At 45.1% G+C, this 22,756-nt stretch overlaps 1 protein-coding gene across 1 annotated transcript in view; it reads left to right on the top strand.

The window, feature by feature from the left end:
* The first annotated feature begins 11,655 nt into the window (after positions 1–11,655).
* The window catches only part of KIF11 (kinesin family member 11), a 61,184-nt gene continuing 50,083 nt past the window's right edge, over positions 11,656–22,756 (top strand). Inside the window, exons 1-4 of the mRNA XM_002718383.5 lie at positions 11,656–12,081; positions 21,126–21,258; positions 21,474–21,571; positions 21,654–21,732. Coding sequence (XP_002718429.2) covers positions 12,005–12,081; positions 21,126–21,258; positions 21,474–21,571; positions 21,654–21,732 — 387 coding nt within the window. The 5' untranslated portion in view covers positions 11,656–12,004. The remainder of the gene's footprint in view (positions 12,082–21,125; positions 21,259–21,473; positions 21,572–21,653; positions 21,733–22,756) is intronic.

The raw sequence follows: 22,756 nt of genomic DNA, 5'->3' as shown, positions 1-22,756 counted from the left end.
ACAATCTGAAGCCAGGAGTCAGGAGCTTCCTCTGGGTCTCCCACATGGGTGCAAGGGCCCAAGGACTTGGGCCATCTTCTACTGCTTTCCCAGGCCATAGCAGAAAGCTTGATCAGAAGTGGAACAGCCAGGACTCGAACCTGTGCCCATATGGGATGCCGGCACCACAGGCAGTGGCTTTACCCGCTATGCCACAGTGCCGGCCCCTAGAGGTTTCTTAATTCCTAGGTTAAATGCCTGCTCCTATTCTTTTATAAGGATGTTCTCATTGAGTTTAGGGCACAGCTGGAAAATTCAAGACAATCTCATCTCATCATTAGCTTAATTATGTCTGCAAAGACACATCTTCGAAATAATGGGACATTCATAGGCTCCTGGGATTAGGATGTAATTGGGAGGGGGGGCACCACTCAATCTACTACATCACATTTCCAAGCCTTTGCTTTCACCCTCTGCCAGCTTCAGCTCACAGCTGTCACAGCTAATTGATGCTCAACTAACTTGTCAGTGCTCTAGCAACTTTCAAACCCAGCTGAAATGTCATTGCTTTCACAAAATTTCTCATTCCGGTTCCTCACATACCCCATTGGAAACAATAATTTCCTGATCTGAGCCACCAGAGTAGTTTGCTACTTTCTAAAAACACTTATTTGAATCTTAACCTTACATACTTATAAGAGGCACCACACTGGGAATGATGTCCTAGTCCATTTTCAAAAGCCACCTGGCAGCTAACACAGTGCTCAGTAAATGCTTATCCAATACACTTTTGCTGAATCTGAATCAGCCACTACTGTAACTACCATTTTCAGGCAATTCAGGGACAAACACATTACATCACAGTATGAGAATACAATTAGAAATATTTAGAATTTTTGGGACAGTACAGGACAAATGGCCTGATTTCTTCATCAAATAACTTGCAAAATAAGAAAGAAATCTAATGGATTAAAGAGGAATTAAAATTGGCAAGATATGGCAACCTGTTTATAAAATTATACGGAGTCAGTGTGGTGGCACAATGGGTTAAGCTGCTGCCTGTGATGCCAGCATCCCATATGAGAACTGGTTTGAGTTTCAGTTGCTCCATTTCTGATCCAACTCTCTGAGAGGGAAGAGCAAAATGGCTCAAATACTTGGGCCCCTGCCACTCACATGGGAGACCCAGATAGAGTTCCAGGCTCCTGACTCCTGGCTTCAGCCTGGCCTAGCCCCAGCCATTGTGGGCAGTCACTTGTAGAGTGAAGCAGCAGATGGAAGATCTCTCTTTCAGTCTCTCCCCCTCTCTCTGTAACTCTGCCTTTCAAATAAATAAATCTTTCTTTTTGAAAAAAGAAAATTACTATATATGGGCACTTATGGTTTATTTTTATGTTTTAAATTATTTAATAAAATCTTCAAAAAAAGAGATAATCTTAGAGAGTGGGCATTTTAGTCTAGTGGTTAAGATGTCTGCAAACCACATTTGAGCTAGGTTAGATTCCTAGCTTCAGCTCCCAACTCCAGATGCCTACCAACACAGACCCGGGAAGCAGTGGTAATGGCTCAAGTAACCGGGTTCATGCCACCCTTGTGGGACCTAAATTGCTTTCCTAGCTTTTGACTTCAGTCCAACCAAGCTCCAGCCATGGTGGACATCTGAGGAATCCGCCAAAGAGCAGGTGCTTTCTCTCTACGTCTCCCTAATAAATTAATTAAGCTTATTTTTAAAAGTTTATTTTTATTTAGTTGAAAGGCAGAAAGGGAGAGAGAGAGAGATCTTCCATTCATTGCTTCACCCCAAATGCCAGCAACAGCAGGACCGAGCCAGGCCAAGGCCAGGGGCTGGGAACTCAATTCAGGTCTCCAAGTCGGTGGCATAGACCCAATTACTTCAGTCATCATCTACTACCTCCTGGGGGCACATTAGCAGGAATTTGGATCAGAAGTGGATACAGGACTTGATCCCAGGCATTCCCATATAGGTTGCAGTAGTTTACCCTCTGTGCCACAATGCCTGCCCCAAATTAATTCCATTTTTAGAAGTCTGAAAATATATTTTTTTAATCTTTGACAGGCAGAGTGGACAGTGAGAGAGAGAGAGAGAGAGAGAGAGAGACAGAGAGAAAGGTCTTCCTTTGCCATTGGTTCACCCTCCAATGGCCACTGCGGCCGGCGCGCTGCAGCCGGCGCATCGCGCTGATCCAAAGCCAGGAGTCAGGCGCTTCTCCTGGTCTTCCATGTGGGTGCAGGGCCCAAGGACTTGGGCCATCCTCCACTGCACTCCTGGGCCATAGCAGAGAGCTGGCCTGGAAGAAGGGCAACCAGGACAGAATCCGGCGCCCTGACCGGGACTAGAACTTGGTGCACCGGCGCTGCTAGGCGGAGGATTAGCCTATTGAGCCGCGGCGCTGGCCGAAAATAATTTTTTTAAAAAAAGATAATTTTCAATGATACAAAACCAAAGAGAGAGAGAGAGAGATTAACCAAATGAAATGGGTGAAATGTTTGATTCTTATTTGGATCCTGATTTGAACAAACCCACCATGAAAAATAAATATCTGCGGGAAAAGTGCTATGGCTCAGCAGGTTAAGCCACCATCTGCAACGGCAATGCTGGCATCCCATATGGATGCTGGTTCAAGTCCTGGCTGCTCCACTTCTGATCCACCTTCCAGCTAATGTGCCTGGGAAAAGTAGCAGAAAATAGCTCACGTGCCTGGGCCCCTGAACCCATGTGGGAGACCCAGAAGAAGTTCCTGGCTCCACTTCCATGCAGCCTGGTCCAGCCCTGGCTGTTGTGGCCATCTGGGGATTAAACCAGAGGATGGGAGATGTCTCTCTCTCTCTGTGTCTCTGTCTGTCCCTCTCTCTCTGTAACTGTGCCTTTCAAATAAGTAGATAAATCTTAAAAAAAAAAGGCAGAAAGAAAGAAAAATAAATATCTGTGAGATAATCCAGAAAGTAGAAACACTAAGTAGTGTTTAGAGTGTACTTTTTGTAGGTATGATAGTGATAAGGCTTTTGTTTTTGAGTCACTTCAGACATATAGTGAAATATTAACAGATGAAATAAATTGTTGCCTGGGATTTGACTGGGACTAATTCAGTAGGGTGCTGGCACTGTGGCACAGTGTGTTAAACCATCACTTGTAACTCCGGCATCCCTTATCAGAGTGCTGGTTTGAGTTTCAGCTGTTCTGCTTATGAGCCAGCTTTCTGTTGCTGCACGTGGGAAGGCACTGGGTGATGGCCCAAGTGCCTGTGTCCCTGCCATCCAGGTGGGAGACCTGCATGGAGTTCCTGGTTCCTGACTTTGGCCTACCCCAAACCTGGTTCTTGCAGCCATTTGGGGAGTGAACCAGCAGACAGATAGAAGATCTCTTTCTCTTTCATTCTTTTCTTCTCTCTCTCTCGCCACCCCTCACTTTGCCTTTCTTATTTATTTATTTATTTATTTTTTATTTTTTGACAGGCAGAGTGGACAGTGAGAAAGAGAGACAGAGAGAAAGGTCTTCCTTTGCTGTTGGTTCACCCTCCAATGGCCGCCGCGCTGGCGCACTGCGGCCGGCGCACCACGCTGATCCGATGGCAGGAGCCAGGAGCCAGGTGCTTTTCCTGGTCTCCCATGGGGTGCAGGGCCCAAGCACCTGGGCCATCCTCCACTGCACTCCCTGGCCACAGCAGAGGGCTGGCCTGGAAGAGGGGCAACCGGGACAGAATCCGGCGCCCCGACCGGGACTAGAACCCGGTGTGCCGGCTCCGCTAGGCGGAGGATTAGCCTAGTGAGCCACGGCGCCGGCTTCACTTTGCCTTTCAACTACATTTTTAAAATCTTTTTAAAAAGAATTTCATGGAGGATGAGGGGGTACGAAGAATAATATTGGCCATGAACTGATAATTATTGAAGCTAGATGATGGATGCCTGTGGTATTTACTATATCATTCTCTTTGTTTTTGTATGTCTGTGTTTTTTTTTTATATATGTCTGATAATTAAAAAATCAAATCTATATGCTTTTTTTTATTTGATGGGCAGAGAGAGACAGACACAGAGAGAGTGAGCTCCTATTCAATGATTTGCTCCCCAGATGTCCATAATGTTCAGGGCTGAAGCCAGGAGCTGAGAACTCAATTCAGGTCTCCCACAGTGGTGGCAGGAACCCCACTACCTGAGCTATCACCTGCTGCATCTCAGGGTCTGCATTAGCAGAAAATTAATCAGGGGTTAGAGCTAGGAATCAAATGCAGGCACTCTGATATGGGATACAGGCATTCTTATTGGTGTCTTAACTGCTAGGCCAAATGCCTATCCTTGCTTATTAGGTTTTTTGTTTTTTGTTTTTTGTTTTTGACAGGCAGAGTGGCTAGTGAGAGAGAGACAGAGAGAAAGGTCTTCCTTTTCCATTGGTTCACCCCCACAATGGCTGCTGCAGCCAGCGCACCGTGCTGATCCGAGCCAGGAGCCAGGTGCTTTTCTCCTGGTCTCCCATGCGGGTGCAGGGCCCAAGCACTTGGGCATCCTCCACTGGCTTCCCGGGCCACAGCAGAGAGCTGGCCTGGAAGAGGAGCGACCGGGACAGAATCCGGCACCCCGACTGGGACTAGAACCTGGTGTGCTGGCGCCGCAGGTGGAGGATTAGCCTAGTGAGCCGTGGCGCCGGCCCTTGCTTATTAGTTTTAAGTATAGTACTACAGTAATAAAATATGTAAAAGCAACATGAATTTTTAAAACTATTTATATATGTGATTTATTAATTATAAATTTGTTTATTAGGAGTTTTCCTAAATGACTCATATTTGCTACTTGTGTAAGGTAAGTTTGAGTTATGGACAGCACTTGAAATATTAATATAAAAATCAATAATTTCTATTTTCCACAGTTAAGACTACTCTTGATGTATACGTTCAACAAATCTAATAGGCCCAGGCCTTGCTTTCAGTATTGAAGACATACCAGAGATAAGGGTAATGGAGTTTCTCTTTCTGTGGGATTTACGCCACAGCAAGAAGATAAACAAGCAATTCATGCATAAAACTGTTTCATAATGTGATGAAAATAATGTTAAGGTAGCCAAGATGAGTTTTTCTGATGTCCTGCATCACCCAACTAACAGTTCTGGAACTTTTCCTCTGTCATTACTACTGTCCCTCAGAGTACGGGGAGGTGATGAGGATCTCACCCTCTATACACACATTCTAGGATGTTGACAATGGGAGAGTGTACAAGGCACAGTTTAGGAAAAAGTACCACAGAATTTCAGAACCTAGGACCAGTACTTGGGCGACAGAGTCAGCTGTCAATGGTAGGCCAGCTTCTGTGGCCCCTCACACAGACTCACTTGCTCCCCTCCTGGATTCCTCTTCTCTCCCTTCACCTCCAGTCTCACCTCCATGGCCTTTGTCCCCGCCAAGCTTTCCTCTCCAACGCAAGGGTCTCAGGTCAAGGTTTAAAGTGGGGAAGAGGCCGTCATCTGCTTCTCCCTCTTCACTACCTGGTGTTGGGATCCTCTCATGGTCCTTCCTTGAGAGACTGGTTGGAAAGCTGCAAACACTGTTCATTGTTTTTTCTCTTTGAGTTCTTACTAGAAGGTCTCTAAGTCCCCTCCTTGCCTTCTGTAAGGAAGGATCTCGAGGTTGGGCAAAGAGAGAGAAAAATTTTAACATCTTCTTTTCTGGGAAGGAAGGAGGGAAGGAGAGAAAGAGGGAAGGAGGGAGGGAGGGAGGGAAAGAGAAGGGATTCTGTGAGCACGTTTTGGAGGTTCCCTCGGGTGGTGCTTAGGGAGTGACTCACTGAGGAAGCGGTGTTTCACTTGTGGCTTGAAGGAGAGGAAGGAGCCCCACTTGAAGCAGTGAGGGGAAGCCGCAGACACTGGAAACATTAAGTGCGGGGGCCGGCGCTGTGGCTCACTGGGTTAATCCTCCGCCTGCGGCGACAGGATCCCATGTGGGTGCAGGGTTCTAGATCCGGTTGCTCCTCTTCCAGTCCAGCTCTCTGCTGTGGCCCCGGAAGGCAGTGGAGATGGCCCAAGTGCTTGGGCGCCTGCACCCGCATGGGAGACCAGGAGGAAGCACTGGGCTCCTGGCTTCGGATCGGCGCAGCGCCGGCCGTGGCGGCCATTTGGGGAGTGAACCAATAGAAGGAAGACCTCTATCTCTCTCTCTATCTCTCTCTCTCTCTCTCTCTCTCTCTCACACACACACACACACACACACACACACACTGTCTAACTCTATCTGTCAAATAAAAAAAAAAGAAAATTAAGTGACAGGAGAGAGTCTGGCACGTTCCAAGAATCGACCGAAGTCCAGAAAACTCTTTCCTTTCTCTCCCAATTTGCCTTTGCAACTGAGATTCTACTGCTAGAACACTAAAAATGGTAACCAAGATCTGGATTTGGGAAAACTACACGCAAGCATTTTTACACTTTTTTTTTTTTAACAAGTTCATTAACAGTTTATGAGCTATATTTTTCCCTCACCATATACACAAATACAGATCTCCTTACTGTTCTCTCTAGCATTAATACCCACACACATTCACTAACAGAACTTAACACGATGTTGGCAACTACAGAAGGTTAAGGCCAACTACATACTCTTCAGCTGTTCTCTGAGTATTGCCTCGGTGTTACTTAAGAGCCCTAAAAGAGCATGACAAATAAATGATGCTTATGAAGAATTTTTAAGCTCTTGGAAGAATACTGAAAGTTATGTTCAACAAAAATTCAGCATGCAAACTACATACATGTATTGAATGTTCACACTGTATTCCATATATGTTTATATATATAATTTTTAAAAATTAAAACATAATAAAATACATATTCCAGTATGATCTCAATGATTTAAAATACACATGTAGACAATTGGAAAAAAATACATCAAAACATCAACAGTAATAATCACTGCATGGTGAAATCTAATATCTATATATACAAGTTCCATAAAGAAAGGACAGAGAAAATGAGTGAAATGTTCAATGAATAATTAAAACACATTTCCCAGAACTGAAGTAAATGAGTTGCCAGATTGAAAGGATTGTCCAACCCAATGGATGAAAATAGACACATCAAAGCACATCATTGCAAAATTTCTAGTCTAGTCACTAGAATAAAATGCTCAGCTATGAAGAGGCACAGTAATCTAAATACAGATTATTGATTTAACCAAAAATTGTAATATTGGGCATTTGGGAAAAGGAAAGTGGAGAGGATGGAAAAGGTTGATAACTATTTTGTTATCTACTACAGTAAGTTAATAAATAATGACTAAAGTTGGCTAATCAAAACATAATAATCTATACAAACTCGTTATAAAAATGCATACATATTGGGGCTGGCGCTGTGGCACAGCAGGTTAAAGCTCTGGTCTGAAGCGCCAGCATCCCATATGGGCACAGGTTCAAGACCTGGCTGCTCCACTTCCGATCCAGCTCTCTGTTATGGCCTGGGAAAGCAGTAGAGGATGGCTCAAGTTCTTGGGCCCCTGTACCCACGTAGGAGACCTGGAAGAAGCTCCTGGCTCCTGGCTTCGGATTGGCGCAACTCTGGTCACTGCGGCCTTTTGGGGAGTGAACCAGCAGATAGAAGACTCTCTGTCTCTACCTCTCTCTCTAACTCTTTCAAGTGAATAAAATATTTTTTTTAAATGAATACACGTAAATACTAGAACAAACAGCTAAAAGAATTGAAAGTGTTTGCTTCTGGCGTGAAGGTCTGGAGGTATTGGGTGGGAAAAAGCACAGAAGTACCTTTTGTTAATGTTATAAGCCTCAGAACTTTTTTAAAAAAAGTTTTATTTATCTGAAAAACACAGTAATCAAAAGGGGGGAAAGAGAGAGAAAGAGAGATCTTCCATTCTCTGGCTCACACCCCAAAGGGCTTACATGGCAAGGTCTGGGCCAGGCCACAGCCAGGAGCTGGGAACTCCATCCTAGTTTTCTACATTTGTAGCAGGGGTTCATGTATTGAAGACTTAACCCCAAAAATCATATGTTAAGGTAGTTAGGACTGGATGAGGCCAAGAAGGTGGGGGTTCCCATGATATCATCAGTGGCTTTATGGGGACAGTTAGGGAGACCTGAGCTAGCAGGCCTGTCCTGTCTCACCACACGACGCCCTCCACCATGTCAGGAGACAGCAATGAAGCCAGCACCAAATGCTGGCACCAGGCTCTTGGACTCCCCAGGCTCCAAAAGTATGAGCAAGATAAAGCTCTATTCTTTATATATAATTTAAACATTACTAGGTCTTGGGTATTGCTATAGCAATAGAAAATGGACTAAGACATGTAGCTGTTATCTGTAAATCAATTGGAAACTCTTACATTTCTTGTAGCAACCCAAGATTGTTATTATACTGGTTAGATGCTTATTACTGAAAAAGGAGGTATTTTTGTGTGTGCCTATTATGTGCCAGGTACATTATATGTTATTATTTTACTGCTCATCGTAATAGTAATTATTATTATCTCCAAGCCTGAGAGAGGTTAAATTTCCTTCAGGCTTTCAATGCAAGTACCTACTTACTGAGCAACTACTTTGTGTAAAGCTCTGTTCAAGATACTACAAAGCCGGTGTCGCGGCTCCCCAGGCTAATCCTCCGCCTTGCGGCGCCAGCACACCGGGTTCTAGTCCTGGTCGGGGTGCTGGATTCTGTCCCGGTTGCCCCTCTTCCAGGCCAGCTCTCTGCTGTGGCCCGGGAAGGCAGTGGAGGATGGCCCAAGTGCTTGGGCCCTGCACCCCATGGGAGACCAGGATAAGTACCTGGCTCCTGCCATCGGATCAGCGCTTGTGCTGGCCACAGCGTGCCGGCCGCGGCAGCCATTGGAGGGTAAACCAACGGCAAAGGAAGACCTTTCTCTTTGTCTCTCTCTCTCTCTCACTGTCCACTCTGCCTGTCAAAAATAAAAATAAAAATAATTATAATTATAATAAAAAAAGATACTACAAAAACAATAACGAACAAGGTCCTTGATGAAACTTACATTCTATTCAGGCAGAGGGGCAACACACAGACAATGTAATTACAGATTGTAATATTACAAAGTAAATAATCAGGGTCCTGAGACAGAAAATTGTAAGAGAAATGTGCTTTAGATAGAGTGGTTGGGGGTGGGCATTTGGCATAGCACCTGGGTCACTGCCTGGGTTGCTTGCATCCCATATTGGAGTCACTGGGTTCAGATAATGTTCCACTGCAGATCCAGCTTCTTGCTGGTGTGCAACCTCTGAGTGACAGGTGACAGCTAAGTGCTTGGGTCCCTGTCATCTGTGTGGGGACAAGAACTGAGTTCTAAGCTCTTGGCTTGGACATGGCTGGCTGTTGTGACCACTGGGGGAGTAAATCAGCAGATGGAAGTTCTCCTTTCTTTCTCTCTCTGCTTTTCACAGAAATAAAAAAAAAAAGTTTTTGACAGGCAGAGTTAGATGGGGGGGGGGAGGTCTTTCTTTTCCATAGGTTCACCCCCCAAATGGCTGCTACAGCCCGTGCTGCGCTGATCTGAAGCCAGGAACCAGGTGCTTCCTCCTGGTCTCCCATGCAGGTGCAGGGCCCAAGCACTTGGGCCATCCTCCACTGCACTCCTGGGCCACAGCAGAGAGCTGGACTGGAAGAGGAGGAACCCGGCAGAACCCGGTGCCCCAACCAGGACTAGAACCCGGGGTGCCAGCGCCACAGGCAGAGAATTAGTCTAGCGAGCCGCGGCACCGGCCAAAAATAAATATTTTTTTTTTTTAGAAAAGAGAAAAGATATCAGGCCGGTGCGGTGGCACACCAGGTTAATCTTCTGCCTGCGGCACCAGCATCCCATATGGGCGCAGGGTTCTAGTCCCAGTGCTCCTCTTCCAGTCCACCTCTCTGCTGTGGCCCCGGAGGGCAGTGGAGGATGGCCCAAGTGCTTGGGCCCCTGCGCCTGCATGGGAGACCAGGAAGAAGCACCTGGCTCCTGGCTTCGGATAAGCACAGCGCGCCAGCCGTAGTGGCCATTTGGGGAGTGAACCAACGGAAGAAAGACCTTTCTCTCTCTCTCTCTCTCTTTCTGTAACTCTACCTGTCAAATAAATAAATAAATAAAAAGAAAGAGAGAAAAGATAGCGTGGTCAGGAGAGACCTTTTAATACACAAAGTTGGGCTGAGGCCTGGAGGATGAAAATGAGCAAGCCAGGTAAAGAACTAGGGAAGAGTCTGAGGCAAAGGGGTCATCAGGTACAAAGGCTTTGAGTGGTGTGTGTTGGGGAAGGGGTCACGTAGAAAGATCCGAAGCATGGTAGTGATATGTGGAAAGCCGCTAGAGGCCAGAGCACCAGGAGCTAACCGGGAACAGTAGGGAGTTTGGGTTCCACTCCAAGTGCAATGAGAGGCTGTTGTAGGACAAAAAGCAGATGAAGGATGTGATCGTGCCGAGTGAGTGCAGTGCGGGGAGGAGAAAAGTAAGGCAACCTGTAGCTGATTGGTGAAGCGGAAAGAGCCTTAGACTAGGGTACTGAGAGGAGATAAAACCAATGGGGCTGCACTAAGCTGTGGAGGAATCAAAGGTTCTAGTTAACACCAAGAGTCTAGACGAGAAAGATTACGGTGGAAGGAAGGGGACAGAGCTCTATTCTCGTCAGGTCATCTTGAGATGCGGATGAACCGTGTCTACTGTGAGGAGATAGCAGCTGGCCATGCAGGACTATGGCGAGCGGTCTGAGCTGTAGATGGAGATGCTTTCTCAAGGGGCAGGTAGGGGGTAAGTCACTGGACGAACACAATGGAACAAGAGAGCTTTCCTCCCACCAAGCCGTTACGTAAGACTCTAAAAGGATGTCTAGAACACTGTGGGTTAAGTGTGGGCTAGAAGCGCAGCTCCAGGACCGACTCTGGCACAGACCTCTAATCCAGTATTTCCTGGGCCCGCAAGCTTCACCTTACACCGCAGGATCAACACCCGCAATGCAGTTGAGTCGGTAGCTCGCCTACGGCAAGCCGGCGGCCGCCGAGCGTCGAAGCACCGGCATGTGCGGCATTGCTGGGAGTTGTAGGCGGGCGGCGAAAGCCACAGGCCCCGAAGAGCGCAGCATGCTGGGAGTTGTAGGCGGGCGGCGAGAGCCACAGGCCCCGAAGAGCGCGGCATGCTGGGAGTTGTAGGCCGGCGACGAGGGCAGAGTAACCTTCCAGAGTGCCATCAGTCGCTACAAATCCGACCTTGGTTTCTAGCTTGGAACCCCGTAGCCATGTGACTTTTACCAGCTAAGGGATAAATTCCCAGCCCTTCAAATGGCACGAAGGTCCTTTTCCTCACGATTTGGTACTCGTTTTTAGCTTTACCTCTCAACACTTCCTAATTGTACTCCAGGAGGGCGGTTCGCTTGGGACCTCGCTCTTTCGTGCTTCCGCGTCACTGTGGCAATTCCCTAAAAATTCTGATCATGGCCTGCGCTTTTGGAGCGTTTACCATATGCTCTGATCTAAGCTATTTACCACCCGAGCTCATTCCTTCCCATCGCAGCCCTCTGGGACGGCGGCTACTTCTTCCATTTTGCAGATGAGGGTACTCTGGTTTAGAGACGTCGTGTTCGAGCCATTCCACGCTGAAACGTCTTAGTCCGCAGTCCCCGCGCCGCTTCCTCCGGCGGCGAATTCCCGGTGGCGGCAAGCAGATCGGCTTTTCCTGTCCCGCAGGCCACGCCCCCGACGCCGGGGCTCCCGTGACGACACCGCTTCCCATGGTGCCTTGCGCGCCTGCGCTGCTATTGGCTTGGCGATTCGGCTCCTTTTTCAAATTGAGGCGCCGAGTCGTTGCTCGGTTTCTGGGCGGAAACGAGATTGGCGATTCGGCCAGTACGGCTGGTTCGGGACCGGCGCCGCGGCCAGTCAGAGCCCCCCGTGGACAGCGGGGACGCCGAGCTGCGTGCGTCGGCCCTCCTGGGCACGCCAGCACCCGGTGGGGGAGTGGGCAGCCAGGCCCGCGGCGGGCTTCCAGCCCCTCGGCGCTCCGCGTCGCCCGAGCCCGCGGCCGGGCCTCGATTTTTCGGCGAGGACAGTCATGGCGTCGCAGCCGAACTCCTCTGCGAAGAAGAAGGATGAGAAGGGGAAGAACATCCAGGTGGTGGTGAGATGCAGGTAGGGAGAGCCTGGCGGCTTCGGAGGTGCGGGGCTTTTCTGCTCTGCTCGCTGCTGCGCGGTTGCGGAGACGGTTCCGCGAGCCTCTCTTTGTTGGGTAGAAATGACATGAAGCTGCTGTGAGATGTACCGGGGAGAGCGAGGGTTGTGTCACACATGCTGTGATTAAACGCTGTTCAGGAGAACTTGATGGGAAGTGCTTTCTTTAAATGTCTGTATTTCTGTGTCACTTGGAAGTGCCGCTCGATGCAGTCGGTTTGGAAGTCAAACCGTGTCCCCCTTTGCAGATGTTTTAGTATTTAACCTTGCCATTGTCGTCATCTTCCTCTCTATGAAAGTAATCGTTTGTGCATCTTCATCTCTGAAAAAGTAATCGCTTGTGCTCTTGTTTGCATGCGGGGTCTTCATCTCTGCTAAACAAGCAAACATCCCTTTAGTTAGACCTGAAAATTCAACTTGTTAAGTGAGCTTGTGAGTTTAAAGGAGCAAGACAACTTGAGCTAGTTCATCTGGTTGTGCTGCAACTTGGACTTGAGTTTGTTTCATCTGCCTGCCTCTTTATAGACCAGAGGGAGACAGATTTTTCCAGATGAGGGATTATCTCCATGTGTTCCTTTCTCCTCCAACTGGTTCCAAACAACTTCTCAATTTTAAAATGAGCCGGTAGAGAAGAACAGACTTGTAGAAACTGCTGCTTAACTAGAGACTGATTTATTCAACTTTTTAGATGCTCTCCACCGTTGACTGGTGTTAGGTGTATTCTGTGTGTTCGCTTTTTTTGCTATTGTTAAAGGAGGCTGTTGCAACTTTTCGGTAAATCCAAACGTGTGCGGATTTGTTATTTTCAAAAAGCCAGATCAACACAGTTTCTTAGATTGTTGTTTACTCAGCCCTGATGACTTAATTCAAAGGGGATGACTAGGTTCCTAGACTAGGTGCCTGAGAGAAAATTTGATGGTGATCTTAAGTCGAGTTAATGATGCATACCAGTTGCACTCTGGGGCTTTTGTTAATAGTAACTTGCTTTGAAGACTGGAAAAAAAAAAAAAAAGGCACATATGACGAATGCAAATTTCAAGTTATTTTGGTTGTTTAATGAAACCAGGCAGTAGTACCTTTTCTGTTTGCTTTTATTTTCTTTCATTTTTTAATTGTTACAACCTACTTCATATTTATAAAAAGTTATGAAGAACAATGTAGCAAATATTTGTGTATCCATCACCCAGATTAAGAAACAAGACAACCCTTACAGCTGCAGCCTCCTGTGTGCCCAACTGCATGGCTCTTCCTTCATCCGTTTTTAACCATTATCTTGAACTTGATTTTTTTTTGGTCTCATACATTTCAAGCCATGCCTTAGAAGAGCATTCTTCTGGTTTTATTACAATAAAAAGTGTTTAAGTTGTGTCTGATATCTACAGTAATTTTTGGTATACAGACTTTTTGCTTTTCTTTTAAGGTTAGCTTTTTCTGTTTCAAATAGACTTCCTCCTGCAAAAATATGTCATTAAGCTTTAAATAAGTAAGCAACTTAGGAGTTATGAGGCCCTAGTGGGTGGGCATATCTTATTTGTAAAGGGCCCAGACAAGTAAATGTTTATTTTAATTTAAACTGTAGACTTTGCAGACTGCACGTGGTCTCTGTTGCATAGTCCTCTCTCTTTTTCTTTCATAACCCTTTACAACTGTAAAAATCACTTTAGATCTTTGGCAGGGCAAGGGCCGGATTTGACCCAGAGGCTGAAGTTAACAGATCCCTTCATGCTACTGGCCAACTTTCTGACCCTCCCCTTACAAATACCCACCCTCCAATTTTTCCTGATTTTAAAAATTGTGCTCCAAATACATATAATAGAAAATTTATCTTTTTAACTCTCTTCAGGTGTCCAGTTAAGTAATAGTAAGTACATTTATGATATTGTGACTTATCACCACCGTTCTTCTCTATAACTGTTTTCATCTTGAAAAACTCAAATTTTATATTTCTTAAACAATAACTCCCGATTTCCCTCTCACCCTAACCCTTGATAAGTACAATTAGCTGTCCATAGTTTTGACTACTCAAAATACTGTATATGAAAATGGAGTCTTCATACAGTATCTTTGTAACTGGCTTCTCTTAATGTCATCAAGGTTCATGTTGTTATTCAGAATTTTCTTCATTTTAAGCTCAATAATATCCCGTTATATCAGTGTACCACATTCTGCTTATTCATTTGTCTGTCAGTAGACACTTGGGATGGTTCCCCATATTGGCTATTGTGAATAATGTTGCTATAAAGGTATCCCTTCAAGGCCTAGTTTTCAGGTCTTTTTGCCAGTTAGCCAGAAGTGCAATTACTGAATCACATAATTCTTATTTTTAATTTTTAAGAACGAATATATTATCTTTTTAAAAATGATTTATTCATTTATTTGAAAGACAGAGTTATAGAGGGAGAGAGAGAGAGCGTCCCTCCACTGGTTCACTCCCCAGAAGGTTGCAACGGTCAGTGCTGTGCCAGGTCGAAGCCAGGATCTTCTTCCACATCTCTCATGAGGGTAGCACAGACCCATTCACTCTGGCCATGTTCCTCTGCTTTTCCAGGCCATTAGCAGGGAGCTGGATTGGAAGTGGAATAGCTGAGACATGAAGTGGTGCCCATATGGGATGCCTACATTGCAAACAGTGGCTTTTCCAGCTACCTCACAATGACAGTCCCTTTTCATCTTCTTTTTCTAATGTATAAAAGCTTTAGCAAATATAATAGTTCTAAAACAATTTTAATACAAGGAGAACAGTTTTCATGTATTTCATAGGTACAATTATAAGAAGATAACCATATTTCCTTCCCTTCCTCTCTTTCTCTCAATCCCCATCCTTCCTTCATTTCTTTTCTGTTTTTTTTAATTTTTGCATCATACTATTTTTCACAGTGGCTGTACCATTTTACATTCCCTCCAAAACTGTACAAGGATTCCAATTTCTTCATATCCTCATCAGTATTTGTTATTTTCTGTTTTTTGGATAGTATCCTTCCTAGTGGATATGGAGTGGTATTTCATTATAGTTTTGATTTGCATTTCCCTGATGATGAATGATGTTAGGCATCTTTTCATGGGCTTATTGGCCATTTGTATATTTTCTTTGGAGAAATGTCTATTGAAGTCCTGTGCCCATTTTTAAACTTGGTTTTGTTGTTGAATTCTATAAATTCTGATTGTATTAATTCCTTCTCAGATATATTTGTATGGCCTGCAAAATTCCTTTTCTCATTTTTTTGAAAGATTATTTATTTTACTTATTAGAGAGGCCTTCCTTCAGCTGGTTTACTCCCCAGATGGCTGTAACTGCTACAGCTGTGCTGATCCGAAGCCAAGTGCCTCCTCTGGGTCTCCCATGCGGGTACAGGGGCCCAAGGACTTGGGCCATCTTCTACTGCTTTCCCAGGCCACAGCAGAGAGCTGGATTGGAAGTGGAGCAGCCGGGACTAGAGCTGGCGCCCTTAGGGATGCCAGCACTGCAGGCAGTGCTTTACTAGCTACATTACAGTGCCACCAGTGCCACCACCTTTTTTTTTTTTTTTTTTTTTTTTTTTAAGATTTATTTATTTGGGGCCAGCATTTTGGTGTAATCAGTTAAACTATCACCTGCAATGCTGTCCATTCCATGAGGGCATCGGTTCATGACCTGGCTGCTCTACTTCTGATCCAGCTCCATGCTAATGGCCTGGGAAAATCAGCAGTAGATTTGGGCCCCTGCTACCCTCATGGAGAGCTAGAAGAAGCTCCTGGTGTTGGCCTGGCCCAGTGCCAGCTGTTGCAACCATCTAAGGTGTGAAATAGCAGATGGAAGATCTCTCTTTGTCTCTCCAATTGTACCACTTCCAATCCAGCTCCCTGCTAATGCCTCTGGGAAAGCAGAGGAAGATGGCCCAAGTGTTTGGGACCCAGCATGCACATGAGAGACTCAGATGAAGCTCCTGCCTCATGGCTTCTGTCTGGCCCAGCCTTGGCCATTGTGGCTATTTAGGGAGTGAACCAGTGAATAGAAGATCTCTCTCTCTTTCTCTAACTGCCACAGAGAGCGGGGGAGAGACAGAGATCTCCCATCTGCTGGTTCACTCCCCAAATGTCCATAATAGCCAGGTCTGGGCCAGGCTGAATCCAGGAGCCTGGAATGCCATCCAGGTTTCTCCCATGAGTGGCAGGGGCTAAATACTTGGGTCATCTTCTGCCGCTTTCCCAGGCACATCCACAGGGAACTGGATCGAAGTGGACTAGTGGGGACTAGGAGAGTGCTCAGATATGACATGCCAGCATTGCAAGCAGTAGCTTAACCTACTGTGCCACAATACAGATCCCCTTCTCTTTTTTTTTTTTTGACAGGCAGAGTGGACAGTGAGAGAGAGACAGAGAGAAAGGTCTTCCTTTTGCCGCTGGTTCACCCTCCAATGGCCGCCGCGGCCGGTGCGCTGCGGATCCGATGGCAGGAGCCAGGTGCTTTTCCTGGTCTCCCATGGGGTGCAGGGCCCAAGCACTTGGGCCATCCTTCACTGCACTCCTGGGCCACAGCAGAGAGCTGGCCTGGAAGAGGGACAACTGGGACAGAATCTGGCGCCCCGACCGGGACTAGAACCTGGTGTGCTGGCGCCGCAAGGCGGAGGATTAGCCTAGTGAGCCGTGGCGCCGGCCGATCCCCTTCTCTTTTATCTCTGCTTTAATCTTTATTATTTTCTTCCTTCTACTGGTTTTGGGTTTGGCTTGTTTTCCTAGTTCCTTAAGTTGTAAAATTAGGATGTTGACATGAGATCTTTATTTATTTTAAATGTGTTTATAGCTAAAAGTTTCCCCCTTATTACAGCTTTTGCTGCAGCACATAAATTTTGATAACATTGTAGGTTTTTTCACTCTAAGTAATTTCCCTTATGATTTCCTCTTTGATCCTTGATTGTTTAAGCACACAGACACACATTTTTTTTTTAAAGATTTATTTATCTAAAAGTCAGAATTATGAAGAGAGAGGGAGAGAGAGAGAGAGAGAGAGAGAGATCTTCCACCCACTGGTTTACTCACCAAATGGCCACAATGCCAGGGCTGGGCTATGCTGAAGCCAGGAGCCAGGAACTTCATTAATGTCTCCCATGTGGGTGCAGGTGCCTAAGCAGGCCGTCTTCCACTGCTTTTCCAGGTGCATTAGTAGGGAGCTAGAATGGAAATGGAGCAGCTGGAACTGAAACTGGCACCCATACGGGATGCTGTTGCCATAGGCTTAATGCACTACACCACAGTGCAGGCCCTATACACACATATATTTTATTCTTTTTTTTTTTTTTTTAAGATTTATTTATTTATTTGAGGGACTGGCACTGTGGTGCAGCAGGTTAATGCCCTGGCCTGAAGCGCTGGCATCCCATATGGGCTTTGGTTCTAGTACAGGCTGCTCTACTTCTGATCCAGCTCTCTGCTATGGCCTGGGAAAGCAGTAGAGGATGGCCTAAGTCCTTGGGCCCCTGCACCCACATGGGAGACCTGGAAGAAGCTCCTGGCTCCTGGCTCCTGGCTTCGGATCGGTGCCGCTCTGGCCATTGAACCACAGATAGAAGACCTCTCTCTCTGTCTCTACCTCGCTCTGTAACTCTGTCTTTCAAATAAATAAAATAAATCTTTAAAAAAAAGATTTAATTTATTTATTTGAAAGGCAGAGCTGCAGAAAGAGAGAGAGAGAGAGGCCCTCTATCCTCTGGTTCACTCCCCAGATGGCTGCAATGGCTGGAGCTGCACCAGTCCAAAGCCAGGAACCAGGAGCCTCTTCCAGTTCTCCCATGCAGGTATAGGGGACCAAGGACTTGGGCCATCTTCCACCACCTTCCCAGGCCATAGCAGAGAGCTGGATTGGAAGTGGAGCAGCCGGGACCCAAACTGGCGCCTATATGGGATGATGGCACTGCAGACGGCAGCTTTACCCGCTACGCCACAGTGCTGGCCCCCATACACGTATATTTTAAAAATACATCCTTACTAGGTTTTATCTCAGGGTTTCATTTACAATTTCTGTTCTCACTGCTTTGAAAACTTTTGCACCAAATTATCTACATGACTTATTCCTTCACTTTCTAGATTTTTGCAAAAAATAGCACCTTTGGGGCTGGCACTGTGGCACAGTGGGTTAAGCCACCTCCTATGACGCCAGCATCTTGTATCAGAACTCCTGTTTGAGGGGCCGGCACTGTGGCGTAGCAGGTAAAGCCACCGCCTGCAGTGCCAGCATCCCATATGGGCGCTGGTTCGAGTCCTAGTTGCTCCTATCCAGCTCTCTGCTATGGCCTGGGGAAAGCAGTAGAAGATGGCCCAAGTCCTTGGACCCTTGCACCCATGTGGGAGACATTAATGAAGCTCCTGACTCCTGGCTTCAGATGGGTGCAACTGCAGCCTTTGCGGCCAACTGGGGAGTGAACCAGCGGATGGAAGACATTTCTGTCTGCCTCTCCTCTCTGTTTAATTCTGACTTTCAAGTAAATAAATAAATCTTTAAAAAAAAACAAACAAACAAACTCCTGTTTGAGCCCCAGCCTCTTAATTTCTGATCCGGCTCCCTGCTAGTGTGCCTGGGAAAGCAGCAGAAGATGACCCAAATACTTAGGCCCCTGCTTCCCCCACCCAAGTGGGAGTCCTGGCTCCTGGCTCCTGGCTTTGGCCTGGCCCAGGCCTGGCCATTGCAGCCAGTTGGCAAATGAACCAGTGGGTGGAAGATTCCTCTCTGTTTCTCCTTTCTAACTCTACCTTCCATGTAAACATATTTATTTTTTTCCTCTTTCATATATTCACACAAGATCAAAATGATATTCATAGCATCTTCTAAAATAAATAAATAACTTTTTAAAAAGTTATCTTCACCAGATCCACACTCCTTAACTACCATAAAATAACAGCCACCTATGTTTCCCTATCATCACTTCATATCCCTTTTAATCTGCTTTATTTATTGTCATTTCTAGGTTATCTGCAACTAATATTTTTATTTCTTTTTTGATAGTTGTCTTTCTCCCACCCATAACCAGGTTAAAAAACTCCCTGAGAACAGGAAATAGGTGTTTGGGATTTTTTTTTAATACTTTACTTTGTTCACTGCTATAAACCCAGTGTCTAGTACTTGATGACTGTCTGTGAAACATGAATTAGCACTTATTCACATGATAGAACTTTATTTCTTTATTCTTGTTCTCCCATCTCACCATTTTGGTTGTCTTGAGTTTTTAAGTAATGGTATTTTAGCCAACGAATTGATGGGTTTGTTAGTGTGATCACTAGAATTATTGTAATTTCTAATCAGAGATGTCTGGGTAGGAAAATAAAGGCTTGGCAATGCGCTAACAGCACAGGTAAGAACTCCTCTGGGAGTTCTGATAACTTTTAGAAAGATACCATCTGTGTGAATTTCCTGACAACATGAGTGGTATTTGTTTGGTAACTGAATCACATATCCAGGCAAGAGGTTGGTTTAGGGATGCTAGGAATAATAGACTGATTGGAAAAGCTGAAACCTTAAAGTGAAAAGGTGAAAGCACAGGGCTGGCACATGGAAACAACTCATCCCACTGGGTGGCCTCGGTTAGTGAAAGTAGGGCTTTTTGTTTTTTTAAATATTTACTTATTTGAAAGAGTTACACAGAGAGAGGAGAGGCAGAGAGAGAGAGAGGTCCTCCATCTGTTGGTTCACTCCCCAGTTGGCTTCAATGGTTGGGGCTGTGCCGATTGGAAGCCAGGAGCCAGGAGCTTCCTCTGGGTCTTCCCACATGGGTGCAGGGGCCCAAGGACTTGGGCCATCTTCTACTGCTTCCCAGGCCATAGCAGAGAGCTGGATCAGAAGTGGAGCAGCCGGGTCTTAAGCTGGCACCCATATGGGATGCTGGCACTGCAGGCGGTGGCTTTACCTGCTATGCCACGGCGCTTACCCCCAAAGTAGGTTGTGACTTAGTTTTGTTGAACCTTTGATATTAGCGCGTAATCATCTGGGTTATGTGTCTTAGGTAAGTCAGTACACTTGGCAGATGACAGCATTACTAGACAATACCTGAGAGCTGTTATTTCCTGGGATCACAAATTTGGTCTCTGGCCACTCAGAAATATGTCAGAGGAAGTTGAGGTTATCCTGCTTAAGTAAATAGCAGTTTGGTTTTTTTTAGTGATAAGAGGAAAATAATTTCCTATTTGGCACTTCCTTCTAAAATCTGAGAGAGATATTCAATGGGAAAAATGAGCTCAGATCAAGAGTACACTTCTCCTTTCTGACCCAGGCATGTATTAAGAATATAAATATTTTTTTTTTTAAGTTTTCCCATCATTCTTCTTAGGATGACATTTATTAAGTAATGTAGTTTACAGATATTTGAGTCCCTATTGTGTGCCAAGCATAGTCACAGACACTAGGAAAACAGCAAACTAAACAGGAACTCCAGGTACCTGAGGTCTAGTGGAAACCATGATTCTGAGAGGTGGTGTTTAGAAAGGGAATATAAAAAGGTGCTGTAGGAACGAAAGTTGAATGTAGTCTAGGTTGCGGCAGGCGGGGAAGCCTTGTGTAGTGGGAAGGGCTCTGGAGGAGGTAATTTTTGAAGCAAGTATTACCTGCTTAGGCATTTAAATAGAATAGGACTCTGACCCAGTCTGCTTAGGAAACCTAACTCTTCTGATCCTGTTGCCTCATTTGAAAAATGGGGCTAGTAATATTACCAACTTCACAGTATTTTAGGGACCATTCATTTAAAGTTCATTTAAAGTACCTAGAGCCATAAGTCCCAGGCACATAGAAAGGACTTAACACATTAGTTATTATTTTTATCTACTTCTAATTTTGTGCTAGGTATTTACAGAGGGCTATCTCCTGGAGCTGGCAATAGAACCCAGGCACCCAGGTATGAGATGCAGGCTTTTCAACTAGATGCTTCAATTCAAGACCAAATGCCCACCCCCACATTTTTTCTGACTAATGTAGTCAACAAAAATATCATTGATAACCTGGTACCTGAGAGTTCTTAAATAACTTTATGTATTTCTTTCTACAGACCCTTTAATTTGGCAGAAAGGAAAGCTAACGCCCATTCAGTAGTTGAGTGTGATAATGTACGAAAAGAAGTGAGTGTACGAACTGGAGGATTGGCTGACAAGAGCTCAAGGAAAACATATACTTTTGATATGGTATTTATCTTCTTCCTAAAATACTGCTACTTCTAGAATGTCCACAATGTAAAGTAATCCTAATATACATGTTTCCCCTAGAAAAATGGTATATACTTACACATTTCAGTTATTTCTTCAAGTTGTCATATGGTCTCCAGTGGGTGGAATTAGTATACTAGAAACAAAATTATTGAAATGAGTACTTTTGAGTTTTAAGAATTTTTTTTTGATAGGTTTTTGGAGCATCTACTAAACAAATTGATGTTTACCGAAGTGTTGTTTGCCCAATTCTGCATGAAGTTATTATGGGCTATAATTGCACCATCTTTGCGTAAGTGAACACTATCAAGTTGTTAAAAATATTTAGATACATGTATTTGGTTTTGATTTAACATTGTTGTTATTCTTGACAGATATGGCCAAACTGGCACTGGAAAAACCTTCACAATGGAAGGTGAAAGGTCACCTAATGAAGTGTACACCTGGGAGGAGGTACTTCTTGTTTATGACATACTTTAATCTCTTCTGTGCCAGTTTGGATAGTATCTAACCCTATATATATGCTATATTTTTTTCCTATACATACATATTTGTGATAGCATTGAATTTATGTTGATAGAGTAAGATGAACAATAATAATAAAATAGAACAATTATAATAATATACTGTAATAAAAGTTATATGAATGTGGTCTCTCTGTCAGAATATCTTATTGTGCTTTCACTTTTTTAAAGACTTATTTATTTGAAAGGCAGAGTTACAGAGAGGGGATAGAGAGGGAGAGAGATCTTCTATCTGCAGGCCCACTCCCCAAATGGCCACAATACCCGGCATTGGGCCACCTGAAGCCAGGAGGCTGGAGCTTCCTCCAGGTCTCCTACGTGGGTGCAGAGGCCCAAGTACTTGGGCCATCCTCCACTGCTTTCCCAGGCACACTAGTAGGGAGCTAGATTGGAAGTGGAGCTGTTGGAATTCCAACTGGCATCCATGTGGGATGCCAGTGTCACATGGTGTGGCATTATCCACTAAGCTACAGCGCCGGCCCTGTGCTTTCACCTTTTTACTTTAAGGAAGCACTTGTGGCCTTTGTTTTGGCTTTCTGAGTTGCTGGCAGCACTATCTTTACACTTCAGAGCTGCTGTTAAGTAAAAGACACAAACACTGTGATATACGCGATGGTCAGTCTGATAACAAGACAGCTACTAAGTGACTAACAGGCAGGATGGGGGAAGATTTTGTCATGCTACTCAGAACGGCATGTAATGTAAAACTTACAAATAGTTTGTTGCTGGGATTTTCCATTTAATGTTTTTGGACTGTGATTGACCACAAGGAGTGAGACCACAGGTAAGGGAGGACTACTACCATGTGGTGAAGTTAGAGTATCAGTAGTGCTTGAGGGGGAGGACTTTGTAGTGTGGAAATAAGTCTCAGAAGTTAACATAGCAGGAGGCAATGTGGTACTTTATTAATGATGACTTGAATATTCAAGAAATTAAGATAACTGTATTACAGT

Source organism: Oryctolagus cuniculus, chromosome 15, assembly GCF_964237555.1.
Source record: "Oryctolagus cuniculus chromosome 15, mOryCun1.1, whole genome shotgun sequence".
Taxonomy (NCBI): domain Eukaryota; kingdom Metazoa; phylum Chordata; class Mammalia; order Lagomorpha; family Leporidae; genus Oryctolagus; species Oryctolagus cuniculus.
Note: the sequence above shows the minus strand (reverse complement) of the source record. Positions and strands in the feature narration are given on the sequence as shown.